The sequence below is a fragment of the Entelurus aequoreus genome, linkage group LG14 (genome assembly GCF_033978785.1).
Source record: "Entelurus aequoreus isolate RoL-2023_Sb linkage group LG14, RoL_Eaeq_v1.1, whole genome shotgun sequence".
In the NCBI taxonomy this organism is placed as follows: Eukaryota; Metazoa; Chordata; class Actinopteri; order Syngnathiformes; family Syngnathidae; genus Entelurus; species Entelurus aequoreus.
In genome coordinates, this window is record NC_084744.1 from 40,103,125 (window position 1) to 40,127,658 (window position 24,534).

The 24,534-nt window shown below is 39.6% G+C and overlaps 1 protein-coding gene across 2 annotated transcripts in view; it reads right to left on the bottom strand.

Annotated features, from left to right (window-relative positions):
- LOC133664887 (serine/threonine-protein kinase tousled-like 1-B) overlaps window positions 1–24,534 on the bottom strand; it is a 35,611-nt gene that overhangs the window by 3,386 nt on the left and 7,691 nt on the right. Inside the window, exons 2-19 of one of the 2 annotated variants that reach the window (XM_062069882.1) lie at window positions 17,517–17,638; window positions 17,361–17,432; window positions 17,068–17,106; window positions 16,488–16,563; window positions 16,351–16,394; window positions 16,084–16,179; window positions 15,922–16,014; window positions 15,732–15,824; window positions 15,533–15,643; window positions 15,331–15,467; window positions 12,665–12,853; window positions 12,197–12,263; window positions 11,820–11,917; window positions 6,748–6,829; window positions 6,574–6,665; window positions 6,403–6,492; window positions 6,130–6,299; window positions 20–155 (exon numbers count right to left, since the gene is read on the bottom strand). In XM_062069882.1, coding sequence (XP_061925866.1) covers window positions 20–155; window positions 6,130–6,299; window positions 6,403–6,492; window positions 6,574–6,665; window positions 6,748–6,829; window positions 11,820–11,917; window positions 12,197–12,263; window positions 12,665–12,853; window positions 15,331–15,467; window positions 15,533–15,643; window positions 15,732–15,824; window positions 15,922–16,014; window positions 16,084–16,179; window positions 16,351–16,394; window positions 16,488–16,563; window positions 17,068–17,106; window positions 17,361–17,432; window positions 17,517–17,633 — 1,802 coding nt within the window. In that variant the 5' untranslated portion in view covers window positions 17,634–17,638. The remainder of the gene's footprint in view (window positions 1–19; window positions 156–6,129; window positions 6,300–6,402; window positions 6,493–6,573; window positions 6,666–6,747; window positions 6,830–11,819; window positions 11,918–12,196; window positions 12,264–12,664; window positions 12,854–15,330; window positions 15,468–15,532; window positions 15,644–15,731; window positions 15,825–15,921; window positions 16,015–16,083; window positions 16,180–16,350; window positions 16,395–16,487; window positions 16,564–17,067; window positions 17,107–17,360; window positions 17,433–17,516; window positions 17,639–24,534) is intronic. The other variant, XM_062069883.1, reaches the window with a different exon arrangement.

Genomic DNA, 24,534 nt, shown 5'->3' on the forward strand with positions numbered 1-24,534 from the left:
GTGGGTCAACTCTTCTCACCAGTATGTTCCTGCACCCTGTGAAGTCAGGTCCATCCCATCCACACCGTAGTTGTCATCGTCCATGATTTTGGACAAACCAAAGTCAGTGATTTTGATTTCACCACAGGCTGTACCATCCACCAACAATATGTTACCTGAAAAAAAATGCCAGAAGTCAGTGGCAAGCATATCATTAGTAAAGATACATTTGGAACTGATTAACTCTGAAGGTTGCGTACACCAGCAACATTCTATAAATCCAATTTATTGCCCAGATTCCATTGGAACACTATCAAAACTAACTAGATGAGGCAATTCCTGAAGGAATTGCGTGTGAATGCTCCAATGCTGAAGTTGAACTGAAATCCTGGAATTTTTTTTTAGAATTGTTGAAATAGAGCACACAATTCCCAAACAGGCTGAATATTTTGAAGTTGGAACAGTTTGAATCAGATAAAAAATGTGGGGGTTGTGGAACTTTGAAGAATGTCCCATTCATTTCAATGGAAATTTCCTAAAAATTTAAGAAAGTTGAAAACGGTAAAAAACTTAAATGATCTGAATGAGTTGAAATGGTTGGTGTGGGAATTTTTCAAATTGGTCGAGAAATGTTGAATTGAGAAATGGTATTACGGAATTCCTGGAATTTCGGGAAAACCGGGAATTTTTCAAGTTCAAAAAACAACTTTGTTTTTTGTCCTATTTAAGAAGAATGTTTAGATGGTGGAACGGTTAAAGTGGGTTGAAAAATGTGGGAGGAGTAGTCGCCAGAAAAAAGGGTGAAAAAGGGGCTTTGGAAAACCAGGAATTCTGGAAAATCCTGAAAAAATTTTTTAACTTACAAAATGGGTACGGTAGTTTGAATTTCCACGATGGTGGAATGTGTTGACGGTGAAATGGTTTGAATTGGTTGAAAAATGTGGAAATGATGAAAATTTGAAAAATAGCCAATTAATTTTGAAAGGCCCGGAAAACCTGGAATTCTGGGAAATCTGGGAATTTTTTTAATTTGTCAAGGGAAAGCTATTCACGGATAGGCTGAACAGTTTGAGGTTACAACGATTTGAATCGGATGAAAAATGTGGAAGGTAGAGCGTGCCAAAATCTGGAGAAGAAGAATAATACATTTAAGTTAAAGAATAAATATATGAATTTTGGTGTAGAAAACCATATGTGTGAATGTTTTGGAGCATTCACACAATAAAAATCTTGTGTTTTCAAGTTGCAAATTCAAGTTTAATTCGATGACATATTTCTGCTACTTACATTAACATAAAAAAATATATTCTGCACTTTTAGTCCTTATATATCCTCACATTATCAGGCTTTTTTTTTGCTATATTCATAAAAAAATACCATTCTAGATCTGATGTTTACTATTAAAGTACCACTAGAATGGAAAAACAAGTTGACTTTATATGTTTAAAAGTGTTTCATTGTATTCATTAAACCACAGGTGTCAAACTCAAGGCCCGGGGGCCAGATGTGGCCCACCACTTCGTGTTATTTGGCCCTCGAAAGCCTGGAAATATGTATCAATAAAGTACTGTAACTTTTCTTACTAAATGTATTCTTTCTTTCTATTTTGGGAGAGAGAAAAAAAGTGTACTCCATGTAATCGCAAATTATGTTAACCAACTTATTGTCTAATTATGCAAAAATATATTATCAAACATTCAAACAATTTTTAAAATAAGAACAAATACTTATAGTAATAAAATGAACAGCAAGTTATCCATCAAATTGTGCAATGTAAAAGTAGCAATAGATTTCATGGTCAAATTGTGAAATTTATTGTGGTTTTTACAGCATTTTTCTCTAAATGAAACAAACAGTACTTTTGTTACTGCAATAAACTGTGGTGCTGTTTTGGCATTTACAGTAATACACCAAGAAATCTACAGTTGATGTTTGCGGTAAAAAAAACAAAAAACAGGGAGCTCAGGTGCCAAAATTTTACTGTAAAATTGCAGGTTTTTTTACGGTAAAAAAAAAAAACGAATATAAATTTTACAGTAAAATTATGGCAACTGAGCTGCCTGTTTTTCCATTTACAGTAAAATACACAACATTTTGAGGTGAAATTATTAAAGTTAAAGTACCAATGATTGTCACATACACTAGGTGTGGCGAAATTATTCTCTGCATTTGACCCATCACCCTTGATCACCCCCTGGGAGGTGAAGGGAGCAGTGAGCAGCAGCGGTGGCCGCACCCGGGAATCATTTTTGGTGATTTAACTCCCAATTCCAACCCATCATGCTGAGTGCCAAGCAGGGAGGTAATGGGTCCCATTTTTATAGTCTTTGGTATGACTCGGCCGGGGTTTGAACTCACAACCTACCGATCTCAGGTCGGACACTCTAACCACTAGGCCACAGAGTAGTGTAACATTGCAACTTACCATAGTTTTTTTTACATTTTAGTTTTTAAAAAATCTACTAATAAAATGCATAAAACAATTGAGTAATAATAGTATTCACTGTTAGAACCCAACATAACCGCCATGTGGCCCTCAGTGAGAACCACTTTGACACCTCTGCTTTAAACCATATCTAAATATATTTCCAATCGGCAAAGTATGTGAAAATACCATCCAAACATCACAAAATGCCACAATTTCAGATGGCCATTTTGAATATACCATTCCAAATGTCTTTGGCAATTTTCGTAGATTCAGGGTCGGATGATGTGACGCTTCGGCACTTTGACTTAGGGCTGGACCGATAAAACGATATCAATATATATCGCGATAGACATGTCATGTTATGGTATCCATTTATTTCGAAGATGCATACATTTACATGTGATACATAATATAGCTTGCAGATTCTCATTTCTCTTTACAACATGTCCAAGAAGGAGTAGGAAGAAGGAAGGCTTATTTAATCCTACCCCTTTTTCTACTTCATATCAGTTTCTAACACATATGTTCACTTCCTGTTCTCCTGAATGACTTTTTTACCACAAGTAAACTGGATTACATGTTGCTCACAGAGACAAGGCTCCAAGCCGGTGAGTTTACTGCCTTTTCAGAACTTTTACCTCCTGAGTACACATTTTTGAGCACGCCACGTACCACTGGGCGAGGTGGAGGGCTAGCAACACTACACAAATCCAACTTTATCTGCCGGCAGGTACCGACAGATTCTTTTTCCAGTTTCCAGCTTCAGACATTTATCATAAAACTCGATAATCTGATTTTGTGCGCACTGGTGGTACGTACCGCACACCAAAATATGATAAAGACGTCATACAAGACTTCACAGACTTTGTAACCGGTCGAGCTTTACGCTACAATCGATTTTTAATAGCTGGGGATTTTAATATCCATGTTTGCTGTGAACAGAGACCCTTGGCCAAAGACTTCTTAAGCCTAATAGACTCTTAATTTGATGCAGTCGTGTCGGGCTGGACACATGCAAAAAGACACACAATGGACCTTGTGTTATTTTTGGCGGCAAAAACGTATTTTTGCTGAAGTTGGTACTGTTGAAACACATTTCTCGGATCAACTTGTTATATTATTTTCTGTAACGTGCTTACAAAGCCAGGCTATTCCGTGCGTCTTGGCGTGCCGGGTACGCACAATTAACCCACAAACTGCATCATCGTTTTCCCAATTTATCACCTCATATGAGATCCTTTGTCATTGCGATTTGCTTAACTCCACCCCAGATGAACTGCTCTTTTATTTGAACAACGCCTGCATGGAGGTCCTGAACGCAGTGGCCCCAATCAAACAGACACGCACCAAGCCAATAACGCAGCCGTGGTTGAACGACAACACCCGCCAGCTCAAACGTGCGTGTCGATGAAAATAACTTTTGCATCTCTCTACAAAACATTAAGAAACAGTCTAGTAGAATATAAAAGGGCTTTTAAAGAAGCAAAAATCACCTTTTTTTCTAATCTAGTGTCTAACAATAGCCACAAACCGCAGGTGCAATTTAACACTTTGAACTCGCTTATTAATCCACTAAACTCCAACAGTGTGCTGCTGCCTTCTACTCTCCGTCAACAACTTTTTCTCACAGAGAAAATATCCATGATAAGACAGTCCCTTCTTACTGCCGTAGTCTCAGTGGAAACATGTCTCTTTCAGTGTTTCCAGCCAGTGTCCCTCCCTGAATGAACAAAAATAGTTCAACAGAAAAAACCCTCTGCATGTCCACTGGAAATTATCCCATGTCGGCTTTTTAAAAATGTTTTTAACTCTATTGGGCCTTTTATTGTCCATCTAGTACATTCCTCTCTGAGGTGTGGATGTTTCCCAACCTCCTTGAAACATGCTGTGGTCCAGCCACTAATCAAAAAGAATAACCTTGACCCCAATATTTTATCAAATTTTAGACCAATCTCAAAGTTGCTATTTTTATCCAAGGTCCTGGAGAAGGTTGTTTATGATCAACTTCCTCCTTATCTTAACTCAAATGATATTGCAGAAAAATTCCAGTCTGGTTTTAAATCACAACATAGCACAGAAATGGCTCTTTTGAGAGTTTTTAATGAGCTGCTTTTAGCTGTGGACTCAGGTCAATCTGCAGTTCTTGTGCTTTTACATTTGATACGGTGGACCACAGCATTCTTTTAACTCACTTTAAGTCTTGTGTGGGTATTAGAGGAACAGCTCTAAAATGGTTCCAGTCATATTAGACCAGTAGGAGTTTTTCTGTAAACCTAGGCCAATACTTCTCATCTGACCCTGCTCTTAAGTATGGTGTACCCCAAGGTTACATCTTAGCAGCTGTCCTCTTTTTTTTTTTTAATACATGCTTCCCCTGGTTGCTGTGTTTAAAAAGCACAATGTCTCTTTTCACAGTTTCCCAGATGATATTCAGATATATCTGCCTGTAACAGTAAGCAAAACCCAGGTTGCCATGACTACTCTGCAGAACTGTTTGCAGTTACAGGAATAGTTGGGGGAAAATGTTTTTTACTTAAGCAAAAATAAAACAGAACTCGTGGTATTAGGTCAAACAAACCCGCTGCAAAGACATGACAGGGCTATTGGTCCTCTGTCCTCATATTGCCAACAATCAGCAAGGAGCCTTGGACACACTTTTGACAGCTTACTTAAGATGGACAAACAACTTAGCTCTATCAATAAATCCAGCTTCTTTCAGCTAAAACTCCTTGCAGAAACAGACTGACTTTAAAAGAGCTATCCATGCATTTGTGACGTCACGACTGGATTACTGTCAGTTGTACGTAGGCCTGGATCAGGGCTCTCTCCAGCGGCTGCAGCGATTGTAGAACTCTGCTGCTCGTCTTTTAACTAAAACCAAACGACGTGAGCATGTTACATCTGTACTGACTTCCCTTCATTGGCTCCCAATTACTTTTAGAGTTCATTTTACAATTGTACTTATTGTTTTTAAATGCTTACACCAAGAAGCCCTGCCCTATCTTATTGAGCTGCTGCAGCCTTATTGTCCCAGCAGGACCCTGAGGTCTTTAGACCAACTCCTCCTGGCTGTCCCAAAAACTAAGCTAAGCTAAAAACCAGAAGATATAGAGCCTTCTCAGTGGCAGGGCCCAGACTATGGAACAACCTTCCATTATCTATTAGGTCCTCCCAGTCTCTGAGCCAATTAAAATCTAGGCTAAACACATATTTTTACTCCCTGGTGTTCAAATCCAGTTAGACAGGATATCTTGGTTGTTTTTATTTCTTGTTTTATCCTTTTTTAATTTTTTTATTACATTTTAGTATTTTAGGTGATATATTCTGCACATATTTTACTACTGTATTTTATTCATCCTTCCGTGTTACAATGTAAATGTGACACTATGTGCCCCTTTTCATCTAGGGGAAATCCTGAATTGTACATCATAAGAAAATAAGGAACTAGCTTAAATATTTTCTGATTAGTGTTAAAACTGCCAATAGAACTGATCATAAGAATATTGAAACAATTTCAGTTAATCCTTCCGCCCGTGTGCAGCTGAGATAGGCTCCAGCACCCCCCGCGACCTCGTAAGGGACAAGCGGTAAAAAAAAGGATGGGATGGACATGTGATCGGTATCGGCCGATCTCACTCACAGATGATAAATATTGGAATCGGCATCATAAATCCCTGATTGGTGATTGTAAAAGCGTTAAAAAGGTAGAAGTGGACATTTACCTGGCTTTAAGTCGTAATGGATGATAGGGGGCTTGATCTCATTCAGATATCGTAGTGCGTTCACAATCTGCATGACTATGGACCGGGCCTCCTTTTCCGACATGAGCTTGTGCTGCTTCAAGTAGAAATCCAAGTCGTTGCCTTCGCAGTATTCCATAACAGTGCAAAACCTGTCGGACCAGACACTGAATTAAAAGGCCAAATCCAACCTCAAACTCAACAACTACTAGTGCTGATTCAGAGGCGTTATTAAGAATTTATGAAGTGACTAACGTGTCCGTGTCCAGTGAGAAGTAGTCATAAAGTTTCACGATTCTGGGATGGTCCAGCTCCTTGTGTATTCTGTACTCTCGACATGCATGCCTGTAGAGCAAAAACCAGAGTTTATATTCAAGGCACATTGGAAGAAACACTTCACAGTGAAGGTAATGTGAGCCTACTCACTTGTGGTAGTTCTCCTTTTTCTCCTCCCTCCAGTTTTTGTTGAGTTGGTGGATTTTTACAGCTGCATATCTCTGTTCTATCAAGTCGAAAGCCTGCGCGACACATACAAGGGTTATGCATTTGTCAGAAATACAATTATCTTCTTAGAACTAGAAAGTGATCAACATAATTTGCCTTGTAAACTTCACTAAATCCTCCTCTTCCTAGAAGGTGCAAGAGCAGATACCGTTCGTTCAATGTAGGATGATCTTTGAATCTGTGAATGAAAAAAAAAGAAAAAAAAGAGGAATCAATAAACGTATTATATAGTGACAATGGCAAATTCATAAATGATTGCAAAGTCAGTACTCATCCATTTGTAACAACCCGGATGTTTTCTAAACCATGTGAAAGGGCTGTGTGTTACCGTTAGATGGCTGCATTGAGGGCCCAAACTTACCAAAGCATTAGATTTCCGGCTTTGAGCATGCACACTACGCCCCACGAAACACACGCACAAGCTTTGTTTGTTGTCAGGCTAATGATAGCGATTTGGAAAAGTTTCGCTAATAATGTTAACTATCATTGAATGTATATTCCACCATAACAACATGACTGCAAAATGTTAGTTGTTTCGCTGGGACTGCTTTTGTGTGTGTGCACGCAGGACCAATTTCCTCAGGGTCGACAAGCAATTTTGTTTCAGTTGAATAATAATAGAATAGTAATTGTAAAAAATATACATTTTTAAAAATGTATATGTTCAGTTAACAGCAACTTTAAGTCCTAAAACAGTTACATACCTGTGGGATGCCAAAAATCACAAGTTACCGCCGCCGGACTGCCCAGCATGCATTTGTAAATACAGTTGGGTAATATTTTTTAATCCATAGTCCTTTGTTTTAGTATATTGAGTAGTAGTAGTTTTTTTATGCTGTATGTTAACTTAGCATTACGTGTTATTGTTTATTTTGCACGGTTACTGAGGTAAAAGTTTTCTAACTACTACTCGAAAAGAGGTGAGGAGCTCCTGGTAGCTTGAAAACACCTCTTATTGGGTGTAGAATAGCTATCACATCCTTTTTAGGACTTTTATGGGTGTGTCCATCATTCTCCCTTTTTTGCCATCTGCCGGCAGATCTTGGATGCAACCTGGAAAATAACTGGGGATCTTTTGTTGTCTAGTGGAACTTCTTAAAGGGGAACTGCACTTTTTGGGGAATTTTGCCTATCGTTCACAATCATGAGAGACAAGAACAAACGTCTTCTTTTTTTTTTAAGATCCATATCATGATAAAAAAAATGCTTGCAGTCACCCTTGTAACCTTCAAAACACTAACGTTTTATATACACACTGCAAGTCTATATATAATGCTCAATATTTATAAAATGTGGATCATTTTATGCATTTTCGGAACTTCTTTCCTCGGCGCATTTATTTCAGTTTCCATAGCAGCGCACCTCCGACTTCCGGCAACAAATGCCTGCTCCTACTTCCGGTAACAAACGCAAGTGTGTTGTAATCATGGGAGACTGGTTAACAGACAACGAAGAGGACTATTTTTGGACAAATGAGGATTCACCACCTTATTTTTTTAAGCTGAATATATGGAGTATGAACTGCTGCTTATAGAAGCGAGCAAAAACTCAGGGTGAAACGTTGAAGCAGACAAAAGCCGAGAAAGTGAGGTCGCCATGACCTGCGGGTATAAATGTGGAACTTGGAGCCAAGCTATGCGGACATATATGGCGTGTTTACCCATAGTCAACTTAAAAAAAACATCCCTGGCCAGCTGGACCAAACAGACAACTGTCCGTCGAGTGAGTTACTATAATATTGATAATGATACATGAAACACATCATGCTTTTATTACAACTACAATACATACGCTGTTGAGCTGGCTGTGTAAAAACAAAACATGAAATGCGGGCTAATACTTTACAGATAATGTAATATGATTTTACATGTTTTACAGTCAATACAGATTGGTATCCTATCACATTGTGTATTAAAAACTCAAAAGCAATTTATCTGCGGACGCAAAAGCTAGCTTATCTCTTTCCGTAGCGAGTTTACAGCTAATGCCTTAGCATGCCGGCCCAAGACAATGTCTTACTAAGCGACAAAAAGATTTCCTCAGATTTGCTCTTACAATAACAATGTCACATGTAAATCAAGTATTGTTGGCGGTTTTAAATGTATTTTTAGCTACACTGCCTGTCATCAAGAACAAGCTGATTTTTACAAATTAGAAGGCAAAAAACACAACCTTTTGTCCTCTTGTCTCTCATTAGAATTGTGAACAATAGGCACAATTCCCCCCCAAAAAGTGCAGTTCCCCTTCAAGATTCCCTTTCCAAGATGTCTGATTTTGATATAATAATTTCTCTAAGGGAAAAATGAAAACAGTTTGAGTACGAGTGTAAAAATAAGCTAACCATTGTTAAAACAAAAGCCTTATCTTGACATATGATGAAAACAATGTGGCATAAGTAGAATGGCAGATGTGCCGCACGCATCTTTGTAAAAGTAAAAAGAAGTTAAGCATGGTTAGTAAATAGTAATAGTTTATGCAAATATTGATGCCACAGTCTGATAGCTTTGAATGCAAATCATAGGAGAACTGCACTTTAAAAAAAATGTTTTTGCCTATCATTCATAATCCTTATGTTAGACAAGCATGCATGTTTTTCTTTTCTTATGCACTCTAACTCGTAAAAAACGCTGGCAATAAAACAGCTAACAATGGAGTCAATGGGAGTCGCTCTATTCCGCCTAGAGCTGGGAATCATTGGGCACCTCACGATTCGATTACGATTGAGGAGCTACGATTCGATTAAAAATTGATTATTGATGCATTTTAAATTTATATATATTGATGCAGTTTTACATTTCTTTTCATTTCACTAAATAGGCGTTTATCACTTGCAACTTTAAAAAACAGTGCATTTGTAATAATAAACAGTTTAATTAATTCCGACATTTATTTAATTAATGGAAATGTATGCAAAACTGGAAAATAAGTGCCCTAAAATAAAGAAGCTGGTCGGATCTCACGGGTGAGGTGGCTCGCTGTAATCAGGTACATTTTAGAACTGTCTGCATTACTTTATTTACAATTGATAAATCGATTATGGATTATTGACGTTTATTAATTAATTTTATAATCGTCCATGTCCGAATCGCAAAGCACATAAAAATCGATTATTTTCCCCACGTCTAATTCCGCCTGTAAAGCGCTGTAAACAAACAACCAAAAACCTCCATTATGTTTTATATACATGCTGTAATTATATATGTAATGTAGTAACAGGCACATTCATAATAACATGTATTATTTGCATATTTTGGTCATTTTCAGCATACGGTGGCGTATTAATTTCGCAGACTTTTCACAACGTTCGCTATTTACTTCAAAAACAACTGTTACTACAAATTATAGCAGAATTCAGCAGGGGCGGCGTGGCGAAGTTGGTAGAGTGGCCGTGCCAGCAATCGGAGGGTTGCTGGTTAATGGGGTTCAATCCCCACCTTCTACCATCCTAGTCACGTCCGTTGTGTCCTTGGGCAAGACACTTCACCCTTGCTCCTGATGGCTGCTGGTTAGCGCCTTGCATGGCAGCTCCCGCCATCAGTGTGTGAATGTGTGTGTGAATGGATGAATGTGGAAATACTGTCAAAAGCGCTTTGAGTACCTTGAAGGTAGAAAAGCGCTATACAAGTACAACCCATTTATCATTTATCATTATAATTCATGAGCGCCAACAACTACTTTGGGACAAATGATGATCCAGAACCTTATATTATTCAGCCTGACAATAAGGAGGATGGGCTACATGTTTTAGAAGCTGTGTGCTAAAGATCTCCAGCTTTAGTGAAACACTAAGCATCATGCAGCAGTATTGCTAAGTGATACATAAGAAATACAAACATAATAAAACAACTTACTGTACGATGTCTGCTCTCACTGGGATGCCGACTGATGGGATGTTCATATCTTCCCGTTAAGATAAAGAATTAATCATAATTGTCACGCAGGTTTAAAAATAAAAAAATAAAAATAGAAATAAAAATAAAAAAAGGTTGCCACAAACAAGCATTTTTTTGTGTCTTTCCCGCCCTATCTGTGTATAAGTTGAATGTCTAAGTTGACCAACTTCACGGTTTATGGCAACAATAAAAATCTAGAATCTAGAATTGCCTTTCACCAAATCAGAGGCGATGCAGCAACAGCTCAGTAAGTCAATCACAGCATAAGAGGTAAATGATAATAAATAAATAAATAAATGGGTTATACTTGTATAGCGCTTTTCTACCTTCAAGGTACTCAAAGCGCTTTGACAGTATTTCCATATTTACCCATTCACACACATTCACACACTGATGGCGGGAGCTGCCATGCAAGGCGCTAACCAGCAGCCATCAGAGGCAAAGGGTGAAGTGTCTTGCCCAAGGACACAACGGACGTGACTAGGAAGGTAGAAGGTGGGAATTGAACCCCAGTAACCAGCAACACTCCGATTGCTGGCACAGCCACTCTACCAACTTCGCCACGCCATTACGACTTAAAACACATATGTATCGCCAGGTAGTTAGCTCTCTGTAATCACAGCGCCAATAAAAATAGTTCCTTAATGTTAGTGCTTATAATAACAATATCCATAATACTTGATTAATATTTAGGTCACAGATGCAAACAGGAGTAATGTTGGCGGCTTTTGAGAGGGCTTTATGGCCGCAGAGTACTCCCATTAGCTGCATTGTTAGCCACCTCGTACTTGCCGTATTTAAGGAATTAGAATGCATTAAAAAAACGTGTGTTGTCTTACATAGGGATTGTGAATGAAGAGGGGGGAAAAAAAAGTGCAGTTCCCTTTTAAGAGGAATCATTTTCGAAACATTTGCTTTATTAGCTTGAGTGAGTGTACATACTTTTTATACTGTATTTTATTCAGCATCAAAACACATTTTGAGACTGCTGTACCACCAACCCACTGTGGAATTCTGCTGCTAAATAAATAAAACAGAATCCTAACTGTACTGAGGGATGACATTTAACATGCAGCATAGATCAAGTTGGAGTCTATTAGAGATTTGTTCTTTAGTACACAAGCAATTTTTACGTTGTGCTGATTCATTTGATTTCATGGGGCCAGTCACATTTGTCCATAAATATTGCAGAGTAAAACAGCCAATGTTGAATACTGGCCTTGTGTGAATGCCAAGCTCGCTGGCTTCAATGCAAAGACATCGATTCACACTCACTGTGAGCTGTCTTCATTATTTATTCTCTTCAGTTCTCGAATGTGAAGGTTGCGCACCCTCTCTAGACGCTCCAGCTCCGCCTGGATCTCGGCTTCCTCCTTTAAAAAGATTCAAGCACACAAACACACATAGAACTTCAGAGTAGTGACTACAAAGAGAAGAGTCCACCAAACCAGGCTTGTCCACAGCTGACAAGCACTGTGATGAATATTCATGGCAGATCTAGTATATACTGTACCTTGTGTGCTTGTTCACCTCAACAATATTCTAAAATCAACTATTCTGATATGAAATTAAGTGATTTGCTACATCTGATTATTTAATTACTAAGAGTCTGAAGATATTTCACTACTAGGCATGGTAACTATTCCACAGACCTTTTTGAGATGTCCTAGTCGCAGTTTGAAGATCTCCTCCTGTTCGTGGTACTCAGCTAGCGTCAGCCTTTCCAGGAGAAAAATGAATAGGGAAATTCATTGAGCTAAAAACATTTACCCAGTTTTGGTACAAGTCTGTTGCAGGATGTTAAACATGCTTCACAACTTTAATGTTTACATGCTGTGCTTATCAATGCCCTTGCTGGGAGGTGTGGGAGGCCACACATTCTGGCAGTCACTCAAATTTTGTGATAAGACTATGCTTCAGCATTTGTATTTTTTTTTGTAATCAAAAATAGTATACAGAAAGTAATTATGTGGTAATGTTGACCCTTTTTCAGAAGTTCGGAAATTTGCTCAGGCATGCCACCGTTTTTAGGAAATATTTCTGAGGTAATAAAGTTGGTAAAACACAAAATTTGAGCCAGCGCCAACGGACCAAGACAATAAGGTATGTCCAAAACTTACAGCTGAGGTAGGCTGGGTTTTAGGAAAGGATCACTTTCTGCTCCATTCACCACCTTGGTTTTACGTTGCTTTGGCTCAGAGTTTGTTGACGGTGCCTGCGAGCTGTTGGAGGACGGAGGTTTCCTCTTGGCTAAAAGTTTTCGCTGCCTTTCAATGTCCTCCCTTTGTTGATTGATCCACTCCTGCTGTCTGTAGAGAGAAAAATATACATGTTTGATGGCACTACACTGGATCACTGTTCATTTTGACAAACATTTTTAATTTAGCTTCGGTGATAGATTTTTGACAAAATGTATTTTTGTTTTAGTCATACTTTAGTCATCTAAGCTTATTTGGTTTTAGTCAACTAAAATTGCAGAAATTTAAGTCAACTAAAATATTAATTATAAAGGATTAGACATCTTCAAAGTTTCCTTAAAACCACCTCTATTTAGGCTACTAGCAAACCATCTCACTAAATTCTAAGAGAAAGCATAGACCTGCTGCCAATATTCAGTACAGGCCAAAAGTTTGGACACACCTTCGCATTCAATGTATGTGTTTTCTTTCTTTACATGACAACCGTATTTTTCGGGCTATAAATCGCAGTTTTTTTTCATAGTTTGACCATGGGTGCGACGTATACTCCGGAGCGACTTATGTGTGAAATTATTAACACATTACCGTAAAATATCAAATAATATTATTTATTTCATTCGCGTAAGAGACAAAGCAAATGGCAGCAATCGTCACACACACGTCACCAATCGTCACTCACACGTCAACCAATAAGAATTCGGTGGGGGAGGGTCATAGCAGAAGTGCATTGTGGGTCATGGTATGCTAACTGCTAATGCTATACGCTACTGCCGGAGCTATTAAAATGGATCACATCAACATTGGCGGTAACTTATAAAAACTGAGAAGGGCTGAACTAAAATGGCACCGAAAAAGAAATCATATACTGCAGATTACAAGCTGGACGTAGTGAAATATGCAGCAGAGAACGGCAATCGAGCAGCAAAAAGAAAGGACGCTAGCGGGGCCCATACCAGAGGCGACACCGTGGAGAAAGATTTCATGGGATTTAGCAGTCGGGAGTGACAGATTGTTTGGTAAACGTATAGCATGTTCTATAGGGGCGGTATAGCTCGGTTGGTAGAGCGGCCGTGCCAGCAACTTGAGGGTTGCAGGTTCGATCCCCGCTTTCGCCATCCTAGTCACTGCCGTTGTGTCCTTGGGCAAGACACTTTACCCACCTGCTCCCAGTGCCACCTACACTGGTTTAAATGTAACTTAGATATTGGGTTTCACAATGTAAAGCGCTTTGAGTCACTTGAGAAAAAGCGCTATATAAATGTAATTCACTTCACTATGTTATAGTTATTTGAATGTCTCTCGCCATGATGTGTTGCGTTAACATACCAGGCACGTTCTCAGTTGGTTATTTGTGCGTCATATGGCGTACACTTATTCAGCCTGTTGTTCACTATTCTTTATTTATTTTAAATTGCCTTTCAAATGTCTATTCTTGGTGTTGGATTTTATCAAATAAATTTCCCCCAAAAATGCGACTTATACTCCAGTGCGACATATATGTTTTTTTCCTTCTTTATTGTGCATTTTCGGCCGGTGCGACTTATACTCCGGAGCGACTTATAGTCCGAAAAATACGGTATTTACATTGTAGATTGTCACATCAAAACTATGAATGAACACATGTTGGGTTATGTACTTAACAAAAAAGGTGAAATAACTGAAAAGATGTTTTGTATTCTCGTTTCTTCATAGCCACCCTTTGCTCTGATTACTGCTTTGCACACTCTTAGCATTCTCTCCATGAGCTTCAAGAGGTAGTCACCTCAAATGGTTTTCACTTCACAGGTGTGCCTTATTAGGGTTGATTAGTGGAATTTCTTGCTTTATGAATTGGGTTGGGACCATCAGTTGTGTTGTGAATGAGGTGTGTCCAAACGTTTGGCCTGTACGGTGTATATGCAAATAATTAATTTCTTTCACACAAATATTTATATTCTTATTAAACAAAATTTGCTTAATGATGGGCATCTATTATGCACAGTGATTTCTTAGTAGTAAAAACAGCAGTTAAACTATCTATAGATCGACAGATTATCGGCACGGATATTTGGTATTTTGACATAGTGGTATCAGCCTTTTTAGTCAGCTTCAGTCTTCTTTTTTTTTTTACAACTACAACAGAACTACATCAACAGATACAATATATACACATATGATACCAGGTTTAAAAAAATAAATACTGTAATTAGTCGAGTAGATAATTAAAGGCTGCTCAAGCCATTTTGCCCTGCATGTGAAAAGTTGCCTTTTTTCCCCCACCACCCCACTTTCTCTTCATCCTGCTATGTCAGTCGCTTTGCACATTATATCTCTTCTGCTTGGCTTTCAAAACTAAAAATTTTTTGCCGGGGAATTCAGTTTTTCCCAGGGTTTTACCTGTTCTGTTTTGTTTGTTTCTCTACCGCAACAAACAAACTTCGTTTACAGCAATCATTGAAAGGAGCGCTGAGAGTTTCATGTTAGGTGATTCAATTAAATAGCGCAACTTACATGGATAGACATTAAGTTGACAGAAATATATATATATATATATATATTATATTTGATATGCTCAGGGAGGCAATGTCAACAATGTGACGGTGTCTCACTTGACAAGGTTCTGAAAGGCGTAGCCGTCTGTCCACTGTTCAGTGAACGATGCTCCGTGTCTCACTGTAGTGAAATGGCCAAGACGAAGACGATCCTGCATGCTTTTCTCCCGACAGGCCTGCTTCTCCTGCGTGCTCTGCCAAAGAAGAACACACTAAGGTTAGCAAACTGGTGTATAAGAAATTAAACTTGAAAATGTACCTTCTCTATGAGCAGTTTCTTGCTCATAGTGATGCATTTATTCAAGCGTTCCTTGTATTTTTCAAGTAATTTTTGTTGTTCGTCTATCTGTCTCCTGAGATCACAGTTGGCCTTTAAAAACAATTAAAACAAAGGTTATCTTTTTTGCTTATAATCACAATTTTAAAACAAAATGCTCTGTACAAAGCTGGCTGCTTACCCGTAGCAAATCATCTATTCTCCCCTCTTTCTTCTCAAGGTCTAGATTCTTGGTGCTTTCAAGGGCAGCCAACTTCAACACTGTAAGGTCAGTCTGCAGGGGAAAACAAACAAAATAGGTGGAAAAAGCTTAACTTGGGTGGATTATAAAGCACTACAATGTGACATGATGGCCAGAAATAGTTCCTCACCTGAACACATTTGACTGCGAGTTGTTTTGGATGTGCCATGTGGTCACCAAAGGACAGACTGGTGGGAGATGAGCTATTTTGTCTACCCTGCAACTGAAGATAGTGCTGGTGTTGAGACAGCCAAATTACAGATGGAGGGCCGCAGTTTTGGGCAAAACTTACAGCAGTGCCCTGAGCGGAGTGTGAATGTGAATTCTGAGGGGAACGAATCACTGGTGGGAGGCCTCTCACCGGACTAGAGCCATTTCCTCCTTGGAACTAGAATAAAAAAGGACAAAGACAGAAAAAATTACATCATTGCTAATACATGGGCGTTGCAGATCTACCAGGGCTTCTTTTTGTTTCACTAGTTTTCTTCTCAAGTGTCAACAATTACATGTTGAACAGTTCTCGATGAGTTTCCTTTCAATAACAAACTGACAAACTTACGTCAAAATAATCACTTATTTTGGGTCCTCGCACAGTTGTCTTTCCTGTGGAGAAGGGAAAAAGTGGGAAAGAATGTTGGGATTTTTTCATTAGGAACAATGCAATAAGCAATAATAACAAAACCAAACCAAACTCACCTTGGCTACTCTCTGACTGAATGTCAGGTTTTCTTTTTCTGCCTCTGGGTGTTTCAGACTGTTTCTTCTCTGGAGTCTGAAAAAAAAAATGCCATTCAATATGCTATTTTTATTTGTTTTACAAATAATCATGACCCAAAATTCCACTGTGCCTGGATTATTATCACAAGCATAAACCTGTCACTTACTTATAAAACAGCTACACAATGAATCATACTTTTGAGAAATGACTTTGCCGTTTTCAACTATTTGGACAGGATGCATGTCTTCAAGTCATGTGACCTAAATAGTTAGACCTGGGCCGGGCTCCAGGGTGAATTTACTGCAATTGTTGGCACGTTTTTCGCAATCTCAGTTGAGGTAAATCTCGTCTAGAAAAAGAACATTTAAACCAAAAAGTGGATCATACATTTCTACATGAGGAAACTACGGTTTTATTAGCTGATATGACAAATTGATATTCAGAACACCACTTTAAAGGATTATTTCATCAAGCATGAGCACAACACAAAAAATAAGACGGCAAACATCCCTAAAGGCTCATACAAAGTGGTGTACTCTCTTTGGATTCAAAACTTACAGAATAAGCAGGAGAACCTCCTCTTTTCACATCCGAACCCTAAAAATAAAAAAAGCCGGATAAGTATAAGACAATGGCTTGAGGAGAGAAGCTCCATTAACATGTTTAAATTAAAACGTTTGTCCAGCATCCGCCGTCGTAAGTTTTAGTGCTTTTAAATCCAGTCCGCAACATGGTGGTTTGTATCAGACTCAAACACACTTAGGGTTATGGGAGTCTGGCAAATGTCACGATATGGCGACTATGACATAGCTGCATCAACAGAAATCAGGGCAAAAGACCAAAACACAAACCTCTGATTCCTTGTCGCTCGAGGATCCCAGGCTTCCAAAACTGTGGTTCGAACATTCATTATTGGTCAAACCCTACAATTCAAAGTGTTGGAATTTAGGCTGGATGTCATCACAAATACAATACGTTCTATTTGGAAGGAATAATTGAGGACTTACTTTGGTTCCTCCGCTTGTGCTACCAGTGCTGCCCCCGGTGCTGCCACTGACCCCGCCCATGAAGCGAGCCTCCAGCAGCTCCTGTCTGCGGGGGTCCAGGCTGTGCAGCTCCTCCATGGCGCCTGGTGAGATTAGCAACAATTGACAGCACATCTGGGTTAATCAGGAATACTGTATGATTGAAGCACTAGAGAACACACTAGAAATCACACAACAGCATTCTAATAAATGGTAAATGGGTTGTACTTGTATATCAATCAATCAATCAATGTTTATTTATATAGCCCTAAATCACAAGTGTCTCAAGGGTATAGCGCTTTTCTACCTTTTTTTTTAAAGAACTCAAAGCGCTTTGACACTATTTCCAAATTCACCCATTCACACACACATTCACACACTGATGGCGGGAGCTGCCATGCACGGCGCTAACCAGGCCCATCAGGAGCAAGGGTGAAGTGTCTTGCTCAAGGACACAACGGACATGACTAGGATGATAGAAGGTGGGGATTGAACCAGTAATCCTCAGATTGCAGGCACGGCCACTATCCCAACTTCGCCACGCCAGGCAAAGGGTATTCCTGCACAATGCAGCTTTTGTCATATTTACTCCACTGCAAGGTGTAAAAGGAGTCGCACTGCTAAGCACGAGGTCCAGAACAAATGCTTTGACTGCAAGTCACAGATGAGTACTGAATTCGTATTAGGAGGTTGTGCAAGCTCCAAAGGCACTGGCATCTCTACTTCCCTAGCAATCGGTGCTTTCAAAACACAACCATTTTTTATCTACCAATAGCTGGTCAAGAGTAACATAAAACACAAGAAAGTTATACTTCAGAGCGGACACAATTGCAATCCAGCAGTGCTCCAGAAACCAGGGAGAATTGTCAGATGATGCAAAAGACAACCAAAATACACTATATTGCCAAAAGTATTTGGCCACCTGCCTTCACTCACATATGAACTTGAAGTGCCATCCCATGGAATTGTCCAAAATGTTTTGGTATCCTGGAGCATTCAAAGTTCCTTTAACTGGAACTAAGGGGCCAAGCCCAACTCCTGAAAAAAACAACCCCACGCCATAATTCCTCATCCACCAAATTTCACACTCGGCACAATGCAGTCCGAAATGTAGCGTTCTCCTGGCAACCTCCAAACCCAGACTGGTCCATCAGTTTGCCAGATGGAAAAGTGTGATTCATCACTCCAGAGAAGGAGTCTCCACTGCTCTAGAGTCCAGTGGCAACGTGCTTTACACCACTGCATCCCACGCTTTGCATTGGACTTGGTGATGTATGGCTTAGATGCAGCTGCTCGGCCATGGAAACGCATTCCATGAAGCTCTCTGCGTACTGTACGTGGCCTAATTGGAAGGTCTCATGAAGTTTGGAGCTCTGTAGCAACTGACTGTGCAGAAAGTCTTTGCCCTATGCTGACCCCTCTCTGTCAGTTTACGTGGCCTACCACTTGGTGGCTGACTTGCTGTTGTTCCCAAAATCTTCACTTTTCTTATAATAAAGTTGACTTTGGAATATTTAGAAGCGAGGAAATTTTACGACTGGATTTGTTGCGCAGGTGGCATCCTATGACAGTTCCACGCTGGAAATCACTGAGAGCAGCCCATTCTTTCGCAAATGTTTGTAGAAACAGTCTCCATGCGTAAGTGCTTGATTTTATACACCGGGCCAAGTGATTGGGACACCTGATTCTCATCATTTGGATGGGTGGCCAAATACTTTTGGCAATATAGTGTATTTAGAAATGTAGACAACCACAACATATTTCACCAGACACCCTCTATCATAACAAACACCAACTGCTCCTTGGAAAAGGTTTTAATGGTGACTAGGCCTCGAACAAAAACATGAAAAATACCGTGACCTCTAAACCGAGGTATGTACCGAACCAAAATGTTTGTGTACCGTTACACCCCTAGTGCTTAGTGTTTTACTATAGCATGATTTGATTAGCACCCAGCTTCTAAAACTTGTAGGTCATCCACCGCAAATATACACTTAAAAATATAAGGTTCTGAATCATCATTTCTCCCAAAGTAGTGGTCATTGGCTCTTATGAAGACTATTCTTCCTGGGGTCCAGGCAAAAAACATCACACAATCACAAAACAAAAGATTACAATGGAGTACAACATGATCAACAATAAAATGTTGTAATACAAAAATAGCAACAACAAAAAACAAAAGAAACAATAACTTCCGAGTTTACATAATAATGTTCATACCAAAGATAAAAAGAGCAATATAAAAATAGATATGTATTTTTGCAAAAATAAAACAACTTATTGTTGTGGAAGTAAATAGAGAACATTGTGATGTGCTCTGTGAGATCAATGTGTCCAAAAATAAACGTTCCGGTAGGGCTGGCAAAAATAATATTCATGATTATCTTGTTTGACATTGTAATCATGATAAATAAACATGATTAACCATTAATTTGAAAACATGAGTTTATATATACTTTAAATAGTTTTAAAAAAGTATAGATTAGTAACGAATAAAACGCAACAAATAAATAAAATAATTAATTTAAATAACAATAGCAATATAAAAACAAATACAATTTAATTTTTCTGTATTTGTTTTTAATTCTGTTTTTATCATTTACACTTATTTTACCACCACAGAGTGAGGGCTTTTTGTTTCAAATAAAATGTAATAAAATGTTTGTTAATTATAGTAAATGCAAAAAATATTCAGAGTTATTGGTGTAATACATTTTTGGACAATTTTGACCAGTATTTTAGGTCAAAGCATACTTGTGTAAATGTATCAATACGTGCTTTAAGTACATTATGCTTGTTGTGTAAGGTAATTTTTTGAAACCTTTATTTTGTTAGCGCAGTTAGCCCGAATATGGCGCACCGCGCTGTTATTGTGAAGGGTGGGAAGTGTGCTGTGTTATTGTTCTCAGTTTGACGAGTGGACGAGACTTGAGGCTGTAAAAAGAAGAGCGAGCCTCTCAAGTTGTGACTGCTGTTTGTACATTAATGTTACGTGGATGAGGTCGTTCACGACAACACAAGCAGATGAGATGTGTTGTGACAACTTGTGGGTGTATGGATTGTTCTTGCTAGCTTTAGCTGCCTATTTTAGTCACTGTTTCAAAGTGGCCGTCTCAACATTGTTTAGTTCACAGCGTGTTTTAGGGATGAATGAGTGGTCCTGGACATGTTATTTTCCCAAACAAATGTTCCTTTTCTTTATAATGACAGCATTTAGCTCACATGTATGTCAATTTCCATAACATTCTTTGTTTAACAAGGGATTCCGTCTTATTGGCCAATTATGTGACTCCGTCCGCGGTTAAATGAATACAAAAGTAATGCATATTTTGTTGAGTTTAGTGATTATTGCTGAGGCATAGCAGGACTGAATCACATAAGAAGTAGCAGCAATGATGAGATCTTAAACTTCTAGTAGACATGGTCTTTTTTTCCCCCACTCATTTGTTTGCACTGTCACAAGCTCCGGAATGTGTGTACGTCCTCATCGTAGACATGCGGACAATGCTGCAGACAATGGCGTGCATCTTGCTTACAGCACTGTTTTCGGTAATCAGTCTTCTTTCAGTGGTCGAGTTTTCGGTACATCACTTATCAATAGTGCGCAAATAATAGGCAATATACACATCCATTCAAACTACCGTATTTTTCGGATTATAAGTCGCAGTTTTTTTTCATAGTTTGGCCGTGGGTGCGACATATACTCCGGAGCGACTTAAGTGTGGAATTATTAACACATTACCGTAAAATATCAAATAATATTATTTATCTAATTCACGGAAGAGACGAAGCAAATGTCAGCAATCGTCATACACACGTCAACCAATAAGAATTCGGCGGGGGAGGGTCATGGCAGAAGTGCATTGTGGGTCATGGGATGCTAACTGCTATATGCTATAGATAGATAGATAGATAGTACTTTGATTCCTTCAGGAGAGTTCCCTCATGCTACTGCCGTAGCTATTAAAATGGATCATTTGAACATTGGCGGTAACTTATAAAAACTGAGAAGGGCTGAAAAAAAATGGCACCGAAAAGGAAATCATATACTGCAGATTACAAGTTGGACGTAGTGAAATATGCAGCAGAAAACGGCGATCGAGCAGCAGAAAGAAAGGACGCATGGGAGTTTGCCCAACCAGTCTACATGTGCTTTGTGGACTTGGAGAAGGCATTCGACCGTGTACCGGGAAGTCATGCGGGGAGTGCTCAGAGAGTATGGGGTAACGGACTGTCTGATTGTGGCGGTCCGCTCCCTGTATAATCAGTGTCACAGTTTGGTCCGCGTTGCCGGCAGTAAGTCGGACTCGTTTCCAGTGAGGGTTGGACTCCGCCAAGGCTGCCCTTTGTCACGATTCTGTTCATAACTTTTATGGACAGAATTTCTATGCGCAGTCAGGGCGTTGAGGGTATCTGGTTTGGTGGCTGCAGGATTAGGTCTCTGCTATTTGCAGATGATGTGGTCCTGATGGCTTCATCTGGCCAAGATCTTCAGCTCTCACTGGATCGTTTCGCAGCCGAGTGTGAAGCGACTGGGATGGGAATCAGGACCCAAGTCCGAGTCCATGGTTCTCGCCCGGAAAAGGGTGGAGTGCCATCTCCGGGTTGGGGAGGAGACCCTGCCCCAAGTGGAGGAGTTCAAGTACCTCAGAGTCTTGTTCACGAGCGAGGGAAGAGTGGATCGTCAGATCGACAGACGGATCGGTGCGGCGTCTTCAGTAATGCGGACGCTGTATCGATCCGTTGTGGTGAAGAAGGAGCTGAGCCGGAAGGCAAAGGTCTCAATTTACCGGTCGATCTACGTTCCCATCCTCACCTATGGTCATGAGCTTTGGGCCATGACCGAAAGGACAAGATCACGGGTACAAGCGGCCGAAATGACCTTCCTCCGCCAGGTGGCGGGGCTCTCCCTTAGAGATAGGGTGAGAAGTTCTGTCATCCGGGAGGAGCTCAAAGTAAAGCCGGTGCTCCTCCACATCGAGAGGAGCCAGATGAGGTGGTTCGGGCATCTGGTCAGGATGCCACCCATTTCGGGCACGTCCGACCGGTAGGAGGCCACGGGGAAGACCCAGGACACGTTGGGAAGACTATCTCTCCCGGCTGGCCTGGGAACGCCTTGGGATCCCTCAGGTGGCTGGGGAAAGGGAAGTCTGGGCTTCCCTGCTTAGGCTGCTGCCCCCGCAACCCTACCTCAGATAAGCGGAAGAAGATGGATGGATGGATGGATGGAAAAAGAGAAATACCTATGTCCTCTTGCCTCACATATGGATTGTAAATGAAGGGCAAAATTACAAAAAAGTGCTGTTTCTCTTTAAGTAACATAGCTTTCATTGACTATCACCAATAAGGTATTACTTCCCTCCTTTAACACATTTTACACAGGATATGAACTTAATTCAAACATGAAAAAATTGTGTTGTGGAAGAATTATCGGAGGAAGACATGGAAAATGTGTAAGATTAAATATAAGCTTTTGCTTTTTCCTACTTCTTTTCAGAAATGTGCAAATGTAACCAAATGAGGTTCCTTTAACTTGTTAACCATGTACAGGGTTTTCCCTACATGTAAACGACCGTGGTGCACCACCCTGCAAAAGAGGCCACCACGCCTTCAAAATATATATTTTTTTCTTCATGAAAACAAAGTTATATATTGTATGAATGGATATACTGTATATAATCTACTATTTATGTACTATTGGCCAAAATAAGTTTGAAAAACATCTCAAATATAAAATAATTATTCTATGCTTTATTTCGAGAAAAAAAATGTGCATTAAAATCGCTTGTCAGAAGCGCTACAGCTGGCATTTCTTGTAAACTACCATAATTATTTTGACATTACTGCCGACAATAACGTCTACCTTTACGCCGTGTGTACCTTTGAACCTCCGTTTGGACGATTATGTGAAGTGTGCATGTTGTCCCCGTGCTCGTGTGTGTATTTTCTTTGGGTAGTCCAGTTACCTCCGACATTCCAACAATATGCATGTTAGGTTAATTTAGTGCTTCTCAAATATTTTCTGTTCTCAAGTTAGGACCTTCTTAAACAAAAGTGCAAAGCAACAATTTAAACAGATGTATTAACAGGTCGTAATAATGTCAGAACACTTCGAGTACCTTGAAGGTAGAAAAGTGCTATACAAGTATAACCCATTATTATTATATGCAAAACAAAATGAAGTTTGACAGATTCCAAGTGAGGAATCTGCATGACATGACAGCACTTTAAAAACATACTAGTTTTATAACGGCAATAAATATCAGCATGCCTTTGGCAATGTATTTAACCACACTTTCTCTAGGGCAGTGGTTCTTAATCTGGGTTCGATCGAACCCTAGGGGTTCGGCGGAGGTCAAAACACACCCGACTCATCGTGTAAATACAAGCTTCTCCCTATCGGCGTATTACGGATACGGCAACAGCTGACTGATTTGCAGGTGTGTAGTTTGTTGTGAGTTTATGCACTGTGTTGGTTTTGTTGTTTGAACAAGGTGATGTTCATGCACGGTTCATTTTATGCACCAGTAAAAAAAAACATGGTAACACTTTAGTATGGGGAACATATTCACCATTAATTAGTTGCTTATTAACATGCAAATTAGTAACATATTGGCTCTTAACTAGTCATTATTAAGTACTTAATAGTGCCTTATTCGGCATGGCCTTATTACAACCCTAACCCTCTAACCCTGACCCTAACCCTAACCAAATAACTCTAAATTAAGTCTTTGTTACTTAGAATATGTTCCCCACACTAAAGTGTTACCAAAAACATATAAGTTTGTCTTGAATTTGAAAAAAACAACAACATCTTTTTCACTAAAGAAGGGTTCGGTGAAGGTGGCGAATTGTCCAGGGTGTACCCCGCCTTCCGCCCGAATGCAGCTGAGATAGGCTCCAGCACCCCCCGCGACCCCAAAAGGGACAAGCGGTAGAAAATGGATGGATGGATGGAAGGGTTCGGTGAATGCGCATATGAAACTGGTGGGGTTTGGTA